Genomic DNA, 19,007 nt, shown 5'->3' with positions numbered 1-19,007 from the left:
TATTGAGGCTGGGTTAAAGCACATCTGAAGGGTAAAAATTCCCTGCCAAATGCATACAGTTCTCTTGAATGTCTTTGCAAACTGTAATATGTGTACCCAGAGTGGGTAACCAGGTGTATTACTCACAGTAATATACAACGAACAAACATGGTATATAACTCATAGTTCACAAAAGTCATGTAATATTGTTACTGCATGGTGCCACACATTTTCAGGCTATTGGTATCCTGAATAAAGAATTGGACAAGACACACAGATAGCAAAGCAGCAAAAATTTGTTGAGCACAGTATTACACTCTCAGAGTGGGAGAGTAGACTGACCTCTGCGAGATGAGATCAGTGTTAGTTTGGTATACTTTGAGGTGTTTTTTTTTTTCTCTTGTGTGTGTGTGTGTGTGTGTGTGTGTGTGTGTGTGTGTTTTCTTCTCTTCCCAAAGCTGCCTAATCTCTAGCCAGTGTCGGCCTTTTAACTGACAGGTGTGTTGCTTAGTTACTTTGGCTGCTGTGCATTTGTAGGGTCACTTCTGTCCCATAATTTTAAGTGCCTGCATGATATGCAGTCCATATGCATGAGTTTTAATGAGCTGAATATCATATGGGGTCATGTTAAGGATACTTTTTCTCTTTAATGCACATGCCTATCCCTGAAGGGCTAACCCTTACTGGTTTGGTCCAGATCCTGCTAGCCGTGGGGTTCTTGCTCACTTTTTTTTCTTCCTTTTGTTTTGGGTGCTCAACTTCTTCCTCTTTTCTTGCTTCTTGCTCACCCACCCCTTCACCTTGCTTCTGCTCTCTGGTTTTACTTATTCTGCCCTTTATCCAAGTTTTAATTACTTTTGCTGTTCTCCTGCCTTATGTTTCCTATTCTCCTGCCTCTTTTTCCCTATTCCCTGCCTCAGTATTTTATAAAATATTATATGAAAAGGAAAGCTTTAGACTCCACTTAAATTAGAGGTTTTTCACTTTCTCTTAGGATACATTGAAAAATATTTGCATTTTTGAGTAATGTTCACTTTAATTATGTTACCAAGAAGAGAAAGTCCTGATAAATGATGGGGCACATCTGACAAATATCATATTAACCATTATGAAAGGTTAGAAAAGGTCTTAAGGTTTAAAAATGGAGAGCCAGTATAAGAGAGAGTCTCTATCACCTTAAAAGCCCAGTAATCTTTATAATCTTGTTTTTTGGGCCTCAGTTAAAGGCTGGGTTAATACTTGATTTCAAGCTCCTGGAAGGTATCTTGCCTTCTTTCTGACCACCTATCACACTTCTTGTATGTACCCAACTTCTGGTACTTACCATATCACTGCAAATTAGGTTTTCCTAAATTTTGGCAACAGCTTCTCTGCCGTAGATGCAAGGTGGTGTCATGCAAAAGAAAAAATATATTATCAAGTGTCAGAAAAACTTATCTCCCTTTCTTGTGTGTGCAAAACTTATCTCCCTTGCTTGCTGTGTGATCTGTATTAATTCACCTAGTTTTCATATTTCCATTTTGTTACCTTATTAAATGGGCATAAAATAACGTCTTACCTATTGTGCAGGTAGTATGGTGAGCATAGAGCATGTATTTGAATATATAGTTACATAAAAAGCAGTTATTGTTAACTGAAATTTGGAGGGGAAGAGGGCACATTTTCATTTCATCTTTCTAGGCCTCAATTTCTAACATTTTCTGGTTGATTCTTTATATAACTTTTAATTTTTGTGGATACATAGTAGTTATATATATTTATGGGATACATGAGAAGTTCTGATACAGGCATGGAATATGTAATAATCACATCATAGAAAATGGGGTATCCATCCCCTCAAGCATTAAACCTTTGTGTTACAGGTATTCCCATTTTACTCTTTTAGCTATTTTTACATATACAATTAAATTATTATTTACTATAGTCAGCCTGATTTGCTATCAAACACTAGGTATTATTCATTCATTCTAATTATTTTGTACACATTAATCATTGCCACCTTCCCTACTACCCCCCACTACCCTTCCCAACCTCTGGTAACCATCCTTCTACTCTCTATCTCCATGAGTTGAACGGTTTTGATATTCATTTATTTATTTATGAGACAGGGTCTTGCTCTGTCGCCCAGGCTGGAGTGCAGTGGTGCAATCTCAGCTCACTGCAACCTCCACCTCTTAGGTTCAGGCGATTCTCCTGCCTCAGCCTTCTGAGTAGCTGGGACTTCAGGTGTGCACCACCACACCCAGCTAACTTTTGTATTTTTAGTAGAGATGGGGTTTCACCATATTGGCCAGGCTGGTCTCCAATTCCTGATCTCAAGTGATCTGCCAACCCCAGCCTCCCAAAGTGCTGGGATTACAGGCGTGAGCCACCATGCCTGTCCAGTTTTGATTTTTAGATCCTACAAATAAGTGTGAATATGCTATGTTTGTCTTTCTGTGCCTGGATTATTTCACTTAACATAATGATCTCCAATTCCATCCATGTTATTGCAAATGACAGGATCTCATTCTTTTCTTATGGCTTAATATTACTCCATTGTGTATGTATAGCACATTTTCTTTATCCATTTACCTGTTGATGGATGGTTAGGTTGCTTCCAAATCTCAGCTATTGTGAACAGTGCTGCAATAAACATAGGAGTGCAGATATCTCTTCAATATACTGATTTCCTTTCTTTTGGAAGTATACCCAGGAGTGGTATTGGTGGATCATATAGTAGTTCTGTTTTTAGTTTTTTGAGTGTTCTCCATAGTGGTTATACCAATTTACATTCCTGCCAACACTGTACAAAAGTTCCCTTTTCTCCACATCCTCGCCAGCATTTGTTATTGTCTGTCTTTTGACTATAAGCCATTTTAACTGTGGTGGGATGATACCTCATTGTAGTTTTGATTTGCATTTCTCTGATGATCACTGGTGTTCAGCACCTTTTCATGTGCTTGTTTGCCATCTGTATGCCTTCTTTTGAGAAATATTTGAGATGTGGCACTTTGGGGTCACCACCTGAGACATTGATCACCACCTGCGGAGGTCTGTCTTTTCGACCCTGACCCAGCGCCAGATGAATAAAATACACTCTCACACACAGAACACAGTGTCAAGTGGGCAAGTGGGCTAGGGATGGTTGTCTGCTGCTTTCAGAGGGCAATTGCAGCTAACCAACCATAACTCCCTGTTCCTCCTTGCATTTATTCAGTATGGATTTAATAACAGAGGTTCTAAGTCAACTAGCTTGTGGATAGTTAGCATGGTTAAAAGAGTGGTTTTACGAATGAAAAAAGGTCTTGGTTCTGGGGCCCAGAATAGACACCATTAAAGGGGATTTCCCTTTCGATCTCCAGCCATCCAGCACAAACTTTATATGAGTAAACAGTTAGAGTAGAGACAAAGTGATGTGGGGTAAACAAACTTAACTGGAGAAGTTTTTATTATCCTTAATCTTTCACTCTATGACTTAATGCTCTAATGTAAGAACTGGCTGCTTTCAATCTGTTCCATAAGTTAATAAAAACCTTTTGGTCTTCCAAAAGGTTTGAGACTGTATCTTATAACCTTCCTAATATTTCCCTAATATTTTGCCAGCTACCCTGAGTGAATCCCAACATCTATTCAGATCTTTTGGTCACATTTTAATAGGATTATTAGATTTTCTCCTATAGAGTTGTTTGAGCTCCTTATACATACTGGTTATTAATCTCTCGGTAGATGGGTAGTTTGCAAATATTTCTCCCATTATGGGTGTTAGCTCTTCACTTTGTGATTGTTTCCTTTGCCTTGCAGAAGCTTTTTACTTGATGTGATTCCATTTGTCTGTTTTTGCCTTGGTTTGCCTGTGCTTATGGGATATTACTCAAGAAATTTTTGCCTAGACCAAAGTCCTGGAGAGTTTTCCCAATGTTTTCTTACAGTAGATTCATAGGGGTGAAACAACAGTGGTGAAAGTGGGTATCCTTGTTGTGTACCAGATCTTACAGGAAAGAGTTTCACTTTTTACTCATTCTTATGATACTAGCTGTGGGTCTCTGTTTTATACGGCTTTTATTATGTTGAGGCATGTTCCTTCTATACCCAGTTTTTTGAGGATTTTTATGATAAAGTAATGTTAAATTTTTATCAAATGCTTTTTCAGCATCACTTGAAATTATAATATGGTTTTTGTTCTTCACTCTGCTAAAATAATGTATCACACTGATTGATTTGTGTATGTTGAACCATCCTTGCATCCCAGGGGTAAATCCCTCTTGGTCATTATTAAATATCTTTCTAATGTATTGTTGAATGTGTTTGCTAGTATTTTGTTGAGGATTTTTGCATCAATATTCATCAGAGACGTTGGCCTGTAGTTTTCCTTTTCTGATGTGCGGTTGTCTGGTTTTGGTATGAGGGCAATATTAGCATTGTAGGATGAGTTTGAAAGTATTTTCTCCTCCTTTATTTTCCAGTTTGAGTAGGACTGGTATTAATTCTTCTTTAAATGTTTAGTAGAATTCAGCAGTGAAGTCATAAGGTCCCAGGCTTCCCCCGCCCCCCATAGATGGAGACTATTTATTAAGGCTTTGACTGTGTTACTTGTTATTGGTCTGCTCAGGTTTTGGATTTCCTAGTGGTTTAATCTTGGTAGATTGCATGTGTCTAGAAACTTATCAATTTCTTCTAGATTTTCCAATCTATTGGCATATACTTGCTCATAGTAGCCACTAGTGATTCTTTGAATTTCTGTGATTAACTGTTGTAATGTCTCCTCTTTCATCTCTGATTTTATTTATTTGGGTCTTCTCCACTTCGTTCTTCATGAGTCTGGCTAAACATTTGCCAATTTCGTTTACCTTTGACAAAAAAACAACTTTTTGTTTCATTAATCTTTTGCATTATTTTCTTCATTTCAAATTCATTTATTTCTGCTCTGATATTTACTACTTCTTTTCTTCTAATTTACTCTGTTTTCTTCTAATTTACCCCTGTTTTTATAGTTCTTTATGATGCCTCACTAGGTTTTTTATTTGAAGCTTTTCTCCTTTTTAAGGTAGGCATTTACAGCTATAAATTTTGATATTAGTACTGCTTTTTCTGTTATTCCATAGGTTTTGGTATATTGTGTTTCCATTATTATTTGTTTCATAAAATTTTTCAGTTTCCTTTTCAACTTCTTTATTAATCCACTGTTCATTTATGTGCATATTGTTTAATTTCCTAGGAGTTTCCTAGGAATTGCAGTCTTTGTGTCCTAGAGTGCCCTTCAAGTTTACCTGAAACTCCAGAGCACTTTGGCCTATAGTGGCGTGGATTGCTGAGAGACTGAAGTTCTCCACCCTGGAATGGGTGAATCCCCTCTAGCTATGTCTGGTCCAAATACTTCCTCTGTGAATGGGCACTGGCTGAGCCCAGCATCGCTTTGCTCTCTGCTATGACAGGGTAGCATTGAGTTAACTGTGGAGTCCCCCAGTCATTGCCCTCTTCTTCTCCCAAGTGCACAGACTCTCTGAGCTGCACAGCTGCTGTAAGGGCATTGGGGAGGGGTGGCATCAGGGATTTAAGACTGTCTCTCTCCAACCCTCTTCAATGCCTCTTTCAACAATATGAAGTTAAAACGAGGCACTGTGATTGCTCACCTGATTGTTGGTTCTCATGATGATGCTTTTCTGTATGCAGATATTGGTTACAATTTGGTGTTCCTGCAGGGGGTTCAAAAGGTCTAGGCTTCTATTCCACCATCTTTCTCTCTCCCTCTAGTTGGTTCTCGACAACTACTGATAATACATATTATTAAATACAATATCTGGGCCATCCCTAGGCAAAATGTAATTTGCTGTTTTCCTCTATTTCTCCTCCTTTGTTGTTTCCACACTTCTATTTCCCCTCATTACCTCTCCCAGGGATTTCAATATTATAAGACACTTAAAAAGACTATTTCACTATTTGAATGAAGTGCTAATAAAACTTTAGGTATCACTAGGTAGAGTTTTTTTTTTTTTTAAACAATGCAATTTTGTGAAAAAATGAATTGGTGTCATTCTGGAAGGTTTTTCTTAGAAATAAAATAGAATTCTAATTTTTTAAATGAAAAATGAAGTTCTTGTATAGTGAAACATATACCTTATGAATGTATAATTTTAGGTTCAAATCAAGGAAAATATATTTAAACATTTATCCTGGGTTTGACGTGAGAACAATTTGTTTCACAGTTGACATTACTGCAGCAAATACTAGGAAGGATGAGGGGGAAATTAAGATTTAATATTTATTAGTAAAATAAACTCTTTAGCTAAGTGGTAACTTTACTGGCCACGTCCCCTCATATCCTCTTGTGCCTGGAGGTTAAGGTGGATTTTTCCTAGGCTGGAAAGCTCTTGGACCTCTTCCTTTTTCAAAATCCACATGTTATGCAAGATATTCACACTGCGCTATTATCATTAACAAGGCGAGAATGGTGGTGAGAATCTGGTCAAAGTATAGTCTTCATTTATAAAAGAAACAATTTTTATGTGTTAAGAAATTATGTCAGGGTAAGGGAGGGATCAAATAGTATAGTGTGGAAACATATACATACTGGAAATACGCTAATCCAGGGGTCCTCATATCACTGTGGTGACTGGCCAGTGGAGTGACAAAGTACACTAGGACTAAAGAGTGAGCAACATGAGGCCCCTTAGGATCATTCATTCCCGTGCCCACAGTTTACAGATGAGATCCGAAGCTCACAACTGGATTGCAGTGAAGAGCATGCAAATAATTGAGCTGAAAGTACCCAAAGCAAAATGTAGAATTCCTTTCAGGCTTACGGTCTTACCCCTTTACTACACAGCTTCCATGACTGGTCCTTTAAAATGAGTCTTGATTTCCATATTTGTAAAATGAGAGTTTAACAGTTCATGGGTCTCTCCTTACTTTCCGTGGTGGATTCACTTATGCAAAAGATAAAAGAAAAATCCAAAAAAGACTTCTGGAATTTTGTAGCCCAGTTGGTTCTTTATTTGTAGGGGCTGTATGAACATCATGAAGTCAAACAAACAAACAAACAAACAACAAATGCTGATTTTTCCCCTAAATAGTTACTTAAATGCTATTTTTTTTCTGGGGCAGTGTAGGGGTCACTAGGTACGAGGCTGTGTCCTGCAGACTTTGACTTAACGATGGAGTTTTGGGGTGTAATGGAAATGTTAGTTCCCATAAGGAAAACATATGGATGGGTACGTAGTGCAAATCAGGCACTGATCAGTGTGGTTATGAATAAAGGTTATAGTATAGTTGTGACTAGAATTATGATATGTCCCATGCCAGGTGTTAAGGGAGGTGCTAAGATGCCCCAGGCACCATAAGATGCCTTGGGGTGGCATGGAGTTTACTAGGGGTCTGGGATATCCCATCCCCACATTGGCCCAAATTATAGGGGAACGAGATGTGGCTATGAAACTGTGATTAATGCTATGGTGGATAAAGATATTAGTAAGGCTGCCCTGCAATTGGCCGTAGGGGCTCCAGTAGAAGATGTTATAATTTCCTAAGTGGAGGCTATGGACTGGTTTCCCGTGACAAACCTCCCAGCTAAAGTGGAATCCACTACCTTCCCTTAATATTTTTGCCACCAACCTGACTGAATCCCCACAGGGCAATAGGGATAAAAGCTTTGAACAGTTCATTCATGAGGAGCAGGGCTTGAGATTACTTCCAAGCTCTTGATCCTGGGCAGGAGGGTATGAACATAAAGCCTCATTATGTGTATCTCAGCCTCCTGCCTTTATCACTCAGTGGTGAGACCCTGCTTGCCTGTCCTGCTCTCTTGGTTTCCAAGGCACCCTGGACAAGTAACACCAACCCGCTACCCTGGAAATGGATCACCCTTTGTTTTCATGTTTGGACTCTCCTATCTAGTGTCACAGGTAGGGGTGCACTCCAGGTGGACCTCATAATCTCCAGGATTCCATCAGGCTCATCCCTGATAATCTCCCCTCTCTTCCTGGCTACAATGGTACTTCCCAGGACCGGGCTGGGGAGGCAGAGGGGCTTCACCAGCAGACACAGCGGAGCAGCCAGTCAAGGACGAGGAGGAGGTGAGTGACCAGGGTCCCAAAGGCCGTGGGGGGACCTTGAGCCGCGTCAGGAAGGTCTGGAGCAGTAGTTAAGGAGTTAGAATGTATTCCAGGACCAATGAAAGGTAGTCAGAGCCGAGGAAGATTCCTTTCCTAGCTTGGTTAGTCATGTGCAGTGTACCCCCCTTCTGGTGAGCTTTTGTCCATCTCTGGGCCTTGTTTTCCTCTTACGCTTGCCCAACACTAAACTTTGATTTCACTAAAGGAACTGCCGCTAATTCCCCTTCCCCTCAAGGCCTGTTTGAAGACCCTAGTTGTTCCTTTGAGAAGCTTTGAGCCCTGATACTTAATCCTTTCAACTGAGGGCAGCGGATTCAGTCACCGGGACACACAACTGCAATTGAGGAGCCCTCTTTCTTCTTGTCGTTGGGTGTGAGTCAGGTCTTACACAACTGGCCTCTACTTTTCTCTCCAATTCCAGTTAACATCAAGATGCCGAAGACTGAGGAAACTGTGCTCCAGAATGATCTCAGTGAAGTGGAGAGCGGGGCCCCTGAGCCTAAAACACCAGGGCAGAGCTGGAAAAGCAAGAGTTTCTGTTTAGATGACCAGTCTCCTGGTAGGTATAGAATAATGTCATCAGTTCTATGAACAATAATTAGGCTAAAGGAATAGCCCGTGGTTTAGGGGCCTTTAAGGGATATAGAAGGCTCTTGCAACCTTGCATTTTTCCTTCCTAATCCTTCTGTTAGTCCTTTTTTGGATTATTCTTTCTCTTGTCTTTCTGCCCCCTCTAATTTTTACATGCAGGAGTTAGGCCCCTAATTGGTAAGTAAAATTAAAAGATTTTGGCTTTAGAGAAAGAGGCCAACAAAGGAAACTACTTGTGTTTGACAATAGTTGAGAGTGATTTAGTCAATTCAAAGCATGGGAAATAAATAGCATTCTTGTATTTTGATTTTGTGAAGTATAAATGGTAGATCTAGGACAGCTCAGAAGTGGTCCAAATTATCTGTTGCTTCAGTTGTGTTCTGTTCTTTTCCAGGGGTGCTTTGTTTACATAAAAATTATCACTGCTCTGGGGTAAAGTTATATAGATCTGTAATAACAGCATTTTTCTGTGAACATTGGGACTTTACGTCTTTTTTACACCTTATGTTGGGCATTTGAAGCTTTGGCTTGACTAGTCCAACCTCACAGGAACTCAAATTGCAGTTCTTTTGTAATAATCTCCAATAAATTTACCAAAGATTAATCTGCAGACCTATCCAGGTGTAGCAGTTTGATCTAACCTCTTGACTGAAACTGGAAAAGAAGTTGAATCACGTGTGTTTCTCTAGGGGCCACTTGGGGCCACTGCTAGTAAGCAGAATGAGGCAATTCATACGTCACAATATCTCTCAAATAAATGATGTCAGTGAATTAATTAGATGGTATATTTAAACATATGTAGCTTTTTAGTTAGTATAGAAAGGAAATAACAGTATGTGAGACTAACTTTTCAACAAAATCTCCTCAACAGTTTTTTAAGTGAAAAATAAATGGACGTAAATAGACTATCTTCTTGGAGTGAGTTTTTGGACTCTTATATGTGAGTTTGAGTATAACTTGAGGGCAAATAGTTCTCTCTGAACAAGTTATGAAACTACATTGAAATTGAGTTACCAAATAGTTTTATTACATCTTTTATTTTACATATCAAGTAATAATTGTAACTACTATATACATTTTGTTTCAATACTGAAAGTATCTTGTACAATGAATTTAGAACATTGGTTCCCAAATTCCAGTGCTGGGCTGTGACATAGTTCTTACCAATATTAAATGAAATAAAATAATAGAGATGTTGTAGTGAGTTTTTAAAATAATGTTAAATTGATTCAATTTAAAGGAGTATTTTGTTTTAATTGTACTTTAGGTTCTGGGGTACATGTGCAGATCATGCAGGATTGTTGCATAGGTACACACATGGCAATGTGGTTTGCTACCTTCATCCCCCTGTCACCCACATCTGGCATTTCTCCCCATGTTATCCCTCCCCAACCCCCTAACTCTCCACTGTTCCTCCCTTGGCCCCCCCAACAGACCCCCAGTGTGTGATGCTCCCCTCCGTGAATCCGTGTGTTCTCATTGTTCAACACCTGCCTATGAGTGAGAATATGCAGTGTTTGATTTTCTGTTCTTCTGTCAGTTTGCTGAGAATTATGGTTTCCAGATTCATCCATGTCCTTAAAAAGGACACAAACTCATAATTTTTTATGGCTGCATAGTATTCCATGGTGTATATGTGCCACATTTTCCTTGTCCAGTCTATCGTTGATGGGCATTTGGGTTGATTCCAGGTCTTTGCTATTGTAAACAGTGCCGCTATGAAACATACCTGTGCATGTGTCTTTATAATAGAATGATTTATAATCCTTTGGGTATACACCCAGTAATGGGATTGCTGGGTCAAATGGAGTTTCTATTTCTAGGTCCTTGAGGAAGCGCTACACTCTCTTCCATAATGGTTGAACTAGTTTACACTCCCACCAACAGTGTAAAAGTGTTCCTGTTTCTCCACATCCTCTCCAGCATCTGTTGTCTCCAGATTTTCTAATGATCGCCATTCTAATTGGCGTGAGGTAGTATCTCAATGTGGTTTTGATTTGCATTTCTCTAATGATCAGTGATGTTGAGCATTTTTTCATATGTTTGTTGGCCTCATGTATATCTTCTTTTGAAAAGCATCTGTTCATATCCTCCTCCCATTTTTGGATAGGTTTGTTTGTTTTTTTTCTTGTGAATTTGTTTTATTTCTTTGTAGATTCTGGATATTAGCCCTTTGTCAGATGAGTAGATTGCAAAAAATTTTTCCCATTCTGTTGGTTGCCTGTTCACTCTAATGCTTGTTTCTTTTGCTGTACAGAAGCTCTGGAGTTTAATTAGGTCCCATTTGTCTATTTTGGCTTCTGTTGCCAGTGCTTTTGGTGTACTAGTCATGAAGTCCTTGCTTATGCCTATGCCCTGAATGGTTTTGCCTAGGTTTTTTTCTAAGGTATTTATGGTGTTAGGTCTTATGTTTAAGTCTTTAATTCATCTGGAGTTAATTTTAGTGTAAGGTGTCAGGAAGGGGTCCAGTTTCTTCTTTCAGCACACTGTTAGTCAGTTTTCCCAACACCTTTTATTAAACAGGGAATCCTTTCCCCATTGCTTGTTTTTATCAGGTTTGTCAAAGATCAGATGGTTGTAGATGTGTGGCATTGCCTCCAAGGCGTCTGTTCTGTTCCATTGATCTGTTTTGGTACTAGTACTATGCTGTTTTGATTACTGTAGCCTTGTCGTATAGTTTAAAATCAGGTAGCATGATGCCTCTGGCTTTGTTCCTTTTGCTTAGGATTGTCTTGGCAATGCGGGCTCTCTTTTGGTTCCATATGAAGTTTAAGGTGGTTTTGTGCAGTTCTGTGAAGAAAGTCATTGTTAGCTTGATGGGGATAGCGCAGAATCTGTAAATTACTTTGGGCAGTTTGACCATTTTCACGATACTGATTCTTCTTAACCATGAGCATGGAATGTTTTTCCATCTGTTTGTGTCCTCTCTTATTTTCTTGAGCAGTGGTTTGTAGTTCTCCTTGAAGAGGTCCTTTACAACCTTTGTTAGTTGTATTCCTAGGTATTTTATTCTCTTTCTAGCAATTGTGAATGGGAGTTCACTCATGACTTGGCTCTCTATTATTCTGTTATTGGTGTATAGAAATGCCTGTGATTTCTGTGCATTGATTTTTGTATCCTGAGACTTTGCTGAAGTTGCTTATCAGTTTAAGGAGATTCTGGCCTTAGATGATAGGGTCTTCTAAATATACAACCATGTCATCTGCAAATAGAGACAATTTGACTTCCTCTTTTCCTAATTGACTTCACTTTACTTCTTTTTCTTACCTAATTGCTCTGGGTAGAAATTCCAATACTATTTTGAATATGAGTTGTGAGACAGTGCATCCTTGTTTAGTGCCGGATTTCAAAGGGAATGCTTCCAGTTTTTGCCCATTCAGTATGATATTGGCTATAGGTTTGTTCCAAATAGCTTTTATTGTTTTGTGGTATGTTCCTTTGATACTTAGTTTATTGAGAGTTTTTAGCATAAAGGGCTGTTGGATTTTGTCGAAGGCCTTCTCTGCATCTATTGAGATAATCGTGGTTTTTAATCTTTGCTTCTGTTTATGGGGTGGATTACACTTATGGACTTGCATATGTTGAACCAGCTTTGCATCCCTGGAATGGAGCCCACTTGATTGTGATGGATAAGATTTTTGATGTGCTGTTGCAATCAGTTTGCCAATATTTTATTGAAGATTTTTCCATCTATGTTCATCATGGATATTGGCCTGAAGTTTTCTTTTTTTGTTGAGTCTCTGCTGGGTTTTGGTATCAGGATGATGTTGGTCTCATAAAGTGATTTGGGAAGAATTTCCTCTTTTTGTATTGTTTGGAATAGTTTCAGAAGGAATGGTACCCGCTCCTCTTTGTACGTCTGGTAGAATTCAGCTGTGAACCCATCTGGACCTGGACTTTTTTTGGTTGGTAGGCTATTAATTGCTGCCTCAATTTCAGTCCTTGTTATTGGTCTGTTCAAAGTTTCAACTTCCTCCTCGTTTAGGCTTGGGAGGAGGCAAGTGTCCAGGAATTTATCCATTTCTTCCAGGTTTACTGGTTTATGTGCATAGAGTTGTTTGTAGTAATCTCTGATTGTAGTTTGTATTTCTGTGGAGTCAGTGGTGATATCCCCTTTATCATTTTTTATTGCATCTATTTGATTCTTCTCCCTTTTCTTTTTTATTAATCTGGCTAGTGGTCTATTTTGTTGATCTCAAAAAACCAGCTCCTGGATTTATTGATTTTTTGAAGGGTTTTTTGTTTCTCTATCTCCTTCAGTTCTGCTCTGATCTTAGTTATTTCTTCTGCTGGCTTTTGAGGTTTTTTTTTTTTTTTTTTTTTTTTTTTTTTTAACCTTGCTCCTCTAGCTCTTTCAATTTTAACAATAGGGTTTCAATTTTAGATCTTTCCTCGCTTCTCATATGGGCATTTAATGCTATAAATTTCCCTCTAGACACTGCTTTAAATGTGTCCCAGAGATTCTGGAATGTTGTGTCTTCGCTCTCAATGGTTTCAAAGAACATCTTTATTTCTGCCTTCATTTCATTGTTTATCCATTTGACATTCAGGAGCCAGTTGTTCAGTTTCCATGAAGCTGTGTGGTTCTGAGTTAGTTTCTTAATTCTGAGTTCTTATTTGATTGCCCTGTGGTCTGAGAGACTGTTTGTTGTGATTTCTGTTCTTTTGCCTTTGCTGAGGAGTGATTTACTTCCAATTATGTGGTCAATTTTAGATTAGGTGCAATGAGGTGCTGAGAAGAATGTATATTCTGTGGATTTGGGGTGGAGATTTCTGTAGATGTCTATTAGGTCTGCTTGGTCCAGATCTGAGTTCAAGTCCTGGATATCCTTGTTAATTTTTTGTCTCATTGATCTAATATTGACTGTGGAGGGTTAAAGTCTCCCAATATTATTGCGTGGGAGTCTAAGTCTCTTTGGAGGTCGTTACGAACTTGCTTTACGTACCTGGGTGCTCCGCTATTGGGTGAGTATACATTTAGGATCATTAGCTCTTCTTGTTGCATTGATACTTTTACCATTATGTAATGCCCTTCTTTGTCTCTTTTGATCTTTGTTGGTTTAAAGTCCATTTTATCAGAGACTAGGATTGCAACTGCTGCTTTTTTTGCTCTCCATTTGCTTGATACATCTTCCTCCATCCCTTTATTTTGAGCCTATGTGTGTCCTTGCACGTGAGATTGGTTTCCTGAATACAGTACACTGATGGTTCTTGACTTTTTATCCAATTTGCCATTTACATTTAAGGTTAATATTGTTATGTGTGAATTTGATCCTGCCATTTTGATGCTAGCTGGATGTTTTGCCTGTTAGTCAATGGATTTTTTTCATTGTGTCGATTGTCTTTACCATTTGGTACATATTTCCTGGACTTGAATGGTGGTCTGGTTTGCTAGGTTGGGGAAGTTCTCCTGGATCATATCCTGAAAAGTGTTTTCCAGCCTGGATTCATTCTCTCCATCACATTCAGGTACGCCTATCAAACCTAGATTAGGTCTTTTCACATAATCCAATGTTTATTGGAGCCTTTGTTCATTTTTTTCACTCTTTTTTCTCTGTTCTTGCCTTCTCATTTTAGTTCATTGAGTCGATCTTCAATCTCTGATATCCTTTCTTCTGCTTGGTTGATTCAGCTATTGAAACGTGGATGCTTCACAAAGTTCTCATGTTGTGTTTTTCAGCTCCATCAAGTCATTTATATTCTTCTCTAAGCTGTTTATTCTAGTTAGTATCTCTTCTAACCTTTTTTCTAGGTACTTAGTTTCTTTGCATTGGGTTAGTACATGTTCTTTTAGCTCTGAGAAGTTTGTTATTACCCACTTTCTGAAGCCTGTTTCTGTCAATTCATCAGATTCATTCTCCATCCGTTTTTGATCCCTAGCTGGTGAGGGGTTGTGATCCCTTGGAGGAGGAGAGGCGTTCTGGTTTTTGTTGTTTTCATCCTTTTTGCACTGGTTTCTTCCCATCTTAGTGGCTTTATCTACCCGTGGTCTTTGTAGTTGGTGACTTGCGGATGGGTTCTCTGAGTGGACGTCCTTTTTGTTGATGTTGAAGCTATTTATTTCTGCTTCTTAGTTTTCCTTTTAACAGTCAGACCCCTCTGCTGCAGGACTTCTGGAGGTCCACTCCAGACCCTGCTCACCTGGGGATCACCCTCGGGGACTGCAGAACAGCAAGGGTTGCCGCCAGTTTGTTCCTTTGCTATCCTCGTTCCTGGAGGGTACCCACCAGATGTGAGCCTGAGCTCTCCTTTATGAGGTGTCACTTTGGGTATACAGGGATCATGGAGTTGCTTGAGGATGCAGTTTGTCCCTTATAGGAACTCAAGTGCTGTGCTGGGAGCTCTGTTGTTCCATGCAGACCTGCTGGGCAGGTACTTTTAAGTCTGAGAACTCCCAACTGCCTCTTTTCCCAGGTGCTCTGTCCTAGGAAGGTCAGCTTTATTTAAAAGTTCCTGTCGTGCTGCTGCCTTTTTTCATAGATGCCCTGCCCTGCACAGAGTAGTCTAGTCACCATCTGCCAGCAGAGGCATTGCTGAGCTGCTGCAGGCTCTGCCTAGCTGCTCTGTGAACTGCCTCAGTAGTGGCGGACTGCCTCAGTAGTGGTGGTCGCCTTTTCCCCCACTGAGCTGAACCATCCTGGGTGCTGCTGTGCTTGCTTGGAAACTCTCAATCCAGAGCGTTTCAGATTGCCTGTTTTGTTGGGGTGGTACCTGCTGAGCCAGATCGCCTGGCTCCCCAGTCTCTGCCCCTTCCCTTTTAGTTGAATGGGCAGCTCTGCCTCCCAGGCATTCCAGGAGACAGTTAAAATGGCCACCCAGATTTGTGTGGGTTTCTGTGTGCCAACGCAGCACCGGCTGAAACCACCATGCTGAAAACTCGTGTTGCTTTTTGGCCGGGCAATCTCCTGGTCTGTGGGCCGTGAAAATTTGTTTGGAAATGTGGTGGGCCCTCATCCTCTATGTTGTTCTTGGTGGGAACTGCACACCGGAGCTGTTTCTATTTGGCCATCTTGGATCCTCCCCTCCAAAGAGTATTCTTAATGCTGACTGTGTTTTCTTTATACTTCCTGAGATGATAAAATGCCTTTTCTTTTTATGAAGTGATTATTTTGATGATGGTAGGGTAGGATAGTCTCATTGTTCTTTTGTTTGCCTTCCTGTCCATATGTGGAAAAATAAAAATTGTGAAATCATTTTCTGCCACTCATGTTATTTTGAAATTTTGTCTATTGAATCCCCATATTTAGAAACTACTGTTTTAGAAGTATGAGCAAGCTTTAGAACCATCTAGTAAGAATTTGTGTGGTATCTATAAGGAAATTTTAGCCTTCATCTTGTGTGTAGCCTCTGCGGTAGCAGGAGAACAGTGAGAACACAATAACTTTTAGATACACATTAATTCTTACAAATCACAACTTATTCATTGTTTTCTGTGTTTTACTTATTGTTTTACATTTCAAGTGGAAAGTTTTGAAATCTGTTTTGTGTTTTTGAAAAAACGAATTTCTTCTTTCCATGCGTGACTTCTCTGATACCTTCAGTGTTACTGAAGGGCAAAGAGTTCAGAAAACTTCTAATATTAAAATAATTGAATGAGTCTGGGTAAGATCCATTTGATGAATCTAGACTTGGAAGTCTTACTTGGTAGAGTGAATCTCAAAATAAAAATTCTATTTATGTGGGTTCCCTGTTAATGATGATTATGTTTTTTCCCCCTAGAGGGCAGACCTGATGCCTTTTCTGTCACAGAGCTGATAGAGACGGTTAATGAAGTTTCCAGGCTGAGCATTGCACATGAAATCATAGTAAATGAAGATTTCTATGTGGAAGAGACAATTTTACCTCCAAACAGGTACAGATTATTCAGGTATTTTTTTTTCCATTTTACTCTTCCTGGAGTAGGTACATAGCACAAATGACTTTTGGTCAGGTTTGAAGCATCTTATTAATAAATTTAATGGTTGGGTATGTCTTATATAGTACCAACAAATCAGTGTAGTTATTAGTTTAAAAAGGTCAAAGCAGCAAATTATATTTAAACAGGTAATAAACCAATGCAGTTGTAGGTTGAACATCCCAAATTTGAAATCCATGCTGCTCCAAAATCCAAAATATTTCAAGGCCAACATGATGCTCAAAGGAAATGCTCATTGCAGTATAATGTAAGTATACTGCAAATATCTCAAAATCCAAACAAAATCTGTAATCTGGCTAGGCTGATGCCTGTAAATTCCAACACTTTGGGAGTCCAAGTCAGGCCGATTGCCTGAGCCCAGGAAGTCAAGGCCAGCCTGGGCAAGATGGCAAAACCCTGTCTATAGAAAAAACACAAAAATTAGCCAGGCAAGGTTGTGCACTCCTGTAGTCCCAGCTATACAGGAGGCTGAGGTGGGAGGATCCCTTGATCCCAGGAAGCAAAGGCTGCAGTGAGCTGAGATCACGATCATGCCACTGCATTCCAGTCTGGGTGACAGAGTGAGACCCTGTCTCAAAAAAAAAAAAAAAAAAAAAAATCCATAATCCAAAATGCTCCTGGTCCCAAGCATCTTGGAAAATGGATATTCATTCTATATTCTTAAAGTGTTCATTTCAGGATCTCAGTTAATTATGAAACATAGAGTGATTTTCAGATCTTTTCAGATAGACTTGGAAGAATTAACTCCTAGCTGTTCATCTTTTAATATTCTACAGATTAAACAGGCACAGATGAGCAGGTTTTCTAATAGTGGTTTTATTCACTCTTCACGGGATAGGAAATTTCGGGGGTCATTTCTGCTTCATAATCAGTGTAATAAAGATTCTGCGAATCAAGATTAGAACCCCGTCAATAAATAGTGTGCTTCTACAATTATGCTTTATATTAGTTTCTCTTAATTGTATTGATATTGCAACATATGTTTAAGAATCATTCAGTATTTATGAATTGAATGCTTCTAGTGGTTTATTGAGAGTTAAATGGGTTGATTTCTTTCTCATAATCTGTATTTTATGGTATTTCTAATTTTCCACTTTAAATGCTTCTGTTATTTTTGCCACTTTTGGGATTCTGTTACGTAAAGCACCTTGTTTTGTCAATGGTTCTCTTGATCTTCATACTCCTTAGATTTGCCTTTGCCTGTTGCCAAGGATAGCTTATCTGAAGGAAGTTTTAACAAAACACAGGTCTTCCAGCATCTTCCTCATTGCCTTTATAGTCTCTGGGGCCTGAGTTAGATTCAATTTTCTGCTGGTAGGGGTGCAGAAAAAACTGAAACTAAGAGAATGAAGGTCTGTTAAAGTGGCTAGGGATCTCAGGGGGTGGGTAGATGAAGCAGGAGGAATAATATTATTTAGGACTTGAATTTCACTTTTCTTTTTTAAAAATTAACAGGCTTCTTTAAATGTAGTAATTCAAAGTGTATACTGGATAAGAAGTTGAAATAGAGTTTGGGGTTATCCATTGTCTACAGGTAATTGACAATTAGTTTTCCCTTTGGGCTTATAAAATTATACTAATCACAGTTACTGGTTTTTAGGGGAAATCTCTCATCAGACGTTTACTCAACAAACTTTTATTGAGTACTTATTAGGTGGAAGGCAGAATGTTGAAAGTTAAAGACATAAAGTTAAGTTAGTTACTGTATTTGCCATCAAAAAGCTTCTGTAGGGAAGATAGTCAAATAACTATTGGACAGGGTGACAAGTCATCTCATATCTAGTGTGTGGAGCGCTATGTAGTGCTCAACTTCCTGGGGAAGGTCGGTGAAGACTTTCCTGATAAGGTAGTACCTGAGTTGAGTCTTTTCAGGTGGTTTAGGAGAGAAGGGACGCTCCTGGAAGAGGAAATGTCATTTCAGAGGCATAGAGGGATGGAAGGCAATTATATATTCATTTTAAGTGGATTGTTATTGTTAGAGCACAAGGAATAGGAGGAGAAAGGGAGTTAAGGTAGGAGAAGTGGCAGAATAGGACCGTGAAAGGCCATGTACACTGCTGGTGATAGGCAACTTCTGAAAAATTTAAAATGACTATGCTATTATGATCAAATTTGTATCTTGAAAAACTAATTGTTTTCTGCTGGAGCTTTTAAATAATCGCTTCCTCCTCTTCTATACCCCTAAACGCACACTTCTCTGACCTTCACATTCCAGAAAATAAAGCCTTAACAGTTTTGTAGGCCTTTGTCCCAGATTGGAACCCGGAGAAGGGGTGGGGAGCACCAGGCTAGGAAGTCTGGAAAATAGGTAGGAAGTGGCATTCAAAAAATTTTTCACTTCAATTACTTTCCTTTTTGTTTATTTGGGAAGGTGGTTCCTTTTGTTTTACAACAGCATGCATTCATTTTGTTGTTTTTATTACTGGACAATA

The 19,007-nt window shown here is 39.1% G+C and overlaps 1 protein-coding gene across 2 annotated transcripts in view; it reads left to right on the top strand.

Moving 5' to 3' along the window:
- The first annotated feature begins 7,971 nt into the window (after positions 1-7,971).
- Positions 7,972-19,007, top strand: part of LOC116545613 (T-complex protein 11 X-linked protein 2-like) — a 55,737-nt gene continuing 44,701 nt past the window's right edge. For both annotated transcript variants that reach the window (XM_032272145.1, XM_032272144.1), the window contains exons 1-3: positions 7,972-8,030; positions 8,491-8,628; positions 16,380-16,512. In XM_032272145.1, the coding sequence (XP_032128036.1) occupies positions 8,502-8,628; positions 16,380-16,512 (260 nt within the window). In that variant the 5' untranslated portion in view covers positions 7,972-8,030; positions 8,491-8,501. The remainder of the gene's footprint in view (positions 8,031-8,490; positions 8,629-16,379; positions 16,513-19,007) is intronic.

This window comes from Sapajus apella, unplaced genomic scaffold (genome assembly GCF_009761245.1).
Source record: "Sapajus apella isolate SASKATOON/1434 unplaced genomic scaffold, GSC_monkey_1.0 scaffold310, whole genome shotgun sequence".
In the NCBI taxonomy this organism is placed as follows: Eukaryota; Metazoa; Chordata; class Mammalia; order Primates; family Cebidae; genus Sapajus; species Sapajus apella.
Note: the sequence above shows the minus strand (reverse complement) of the source record. Positions and strands in the feature narration are given on the sequence as shown.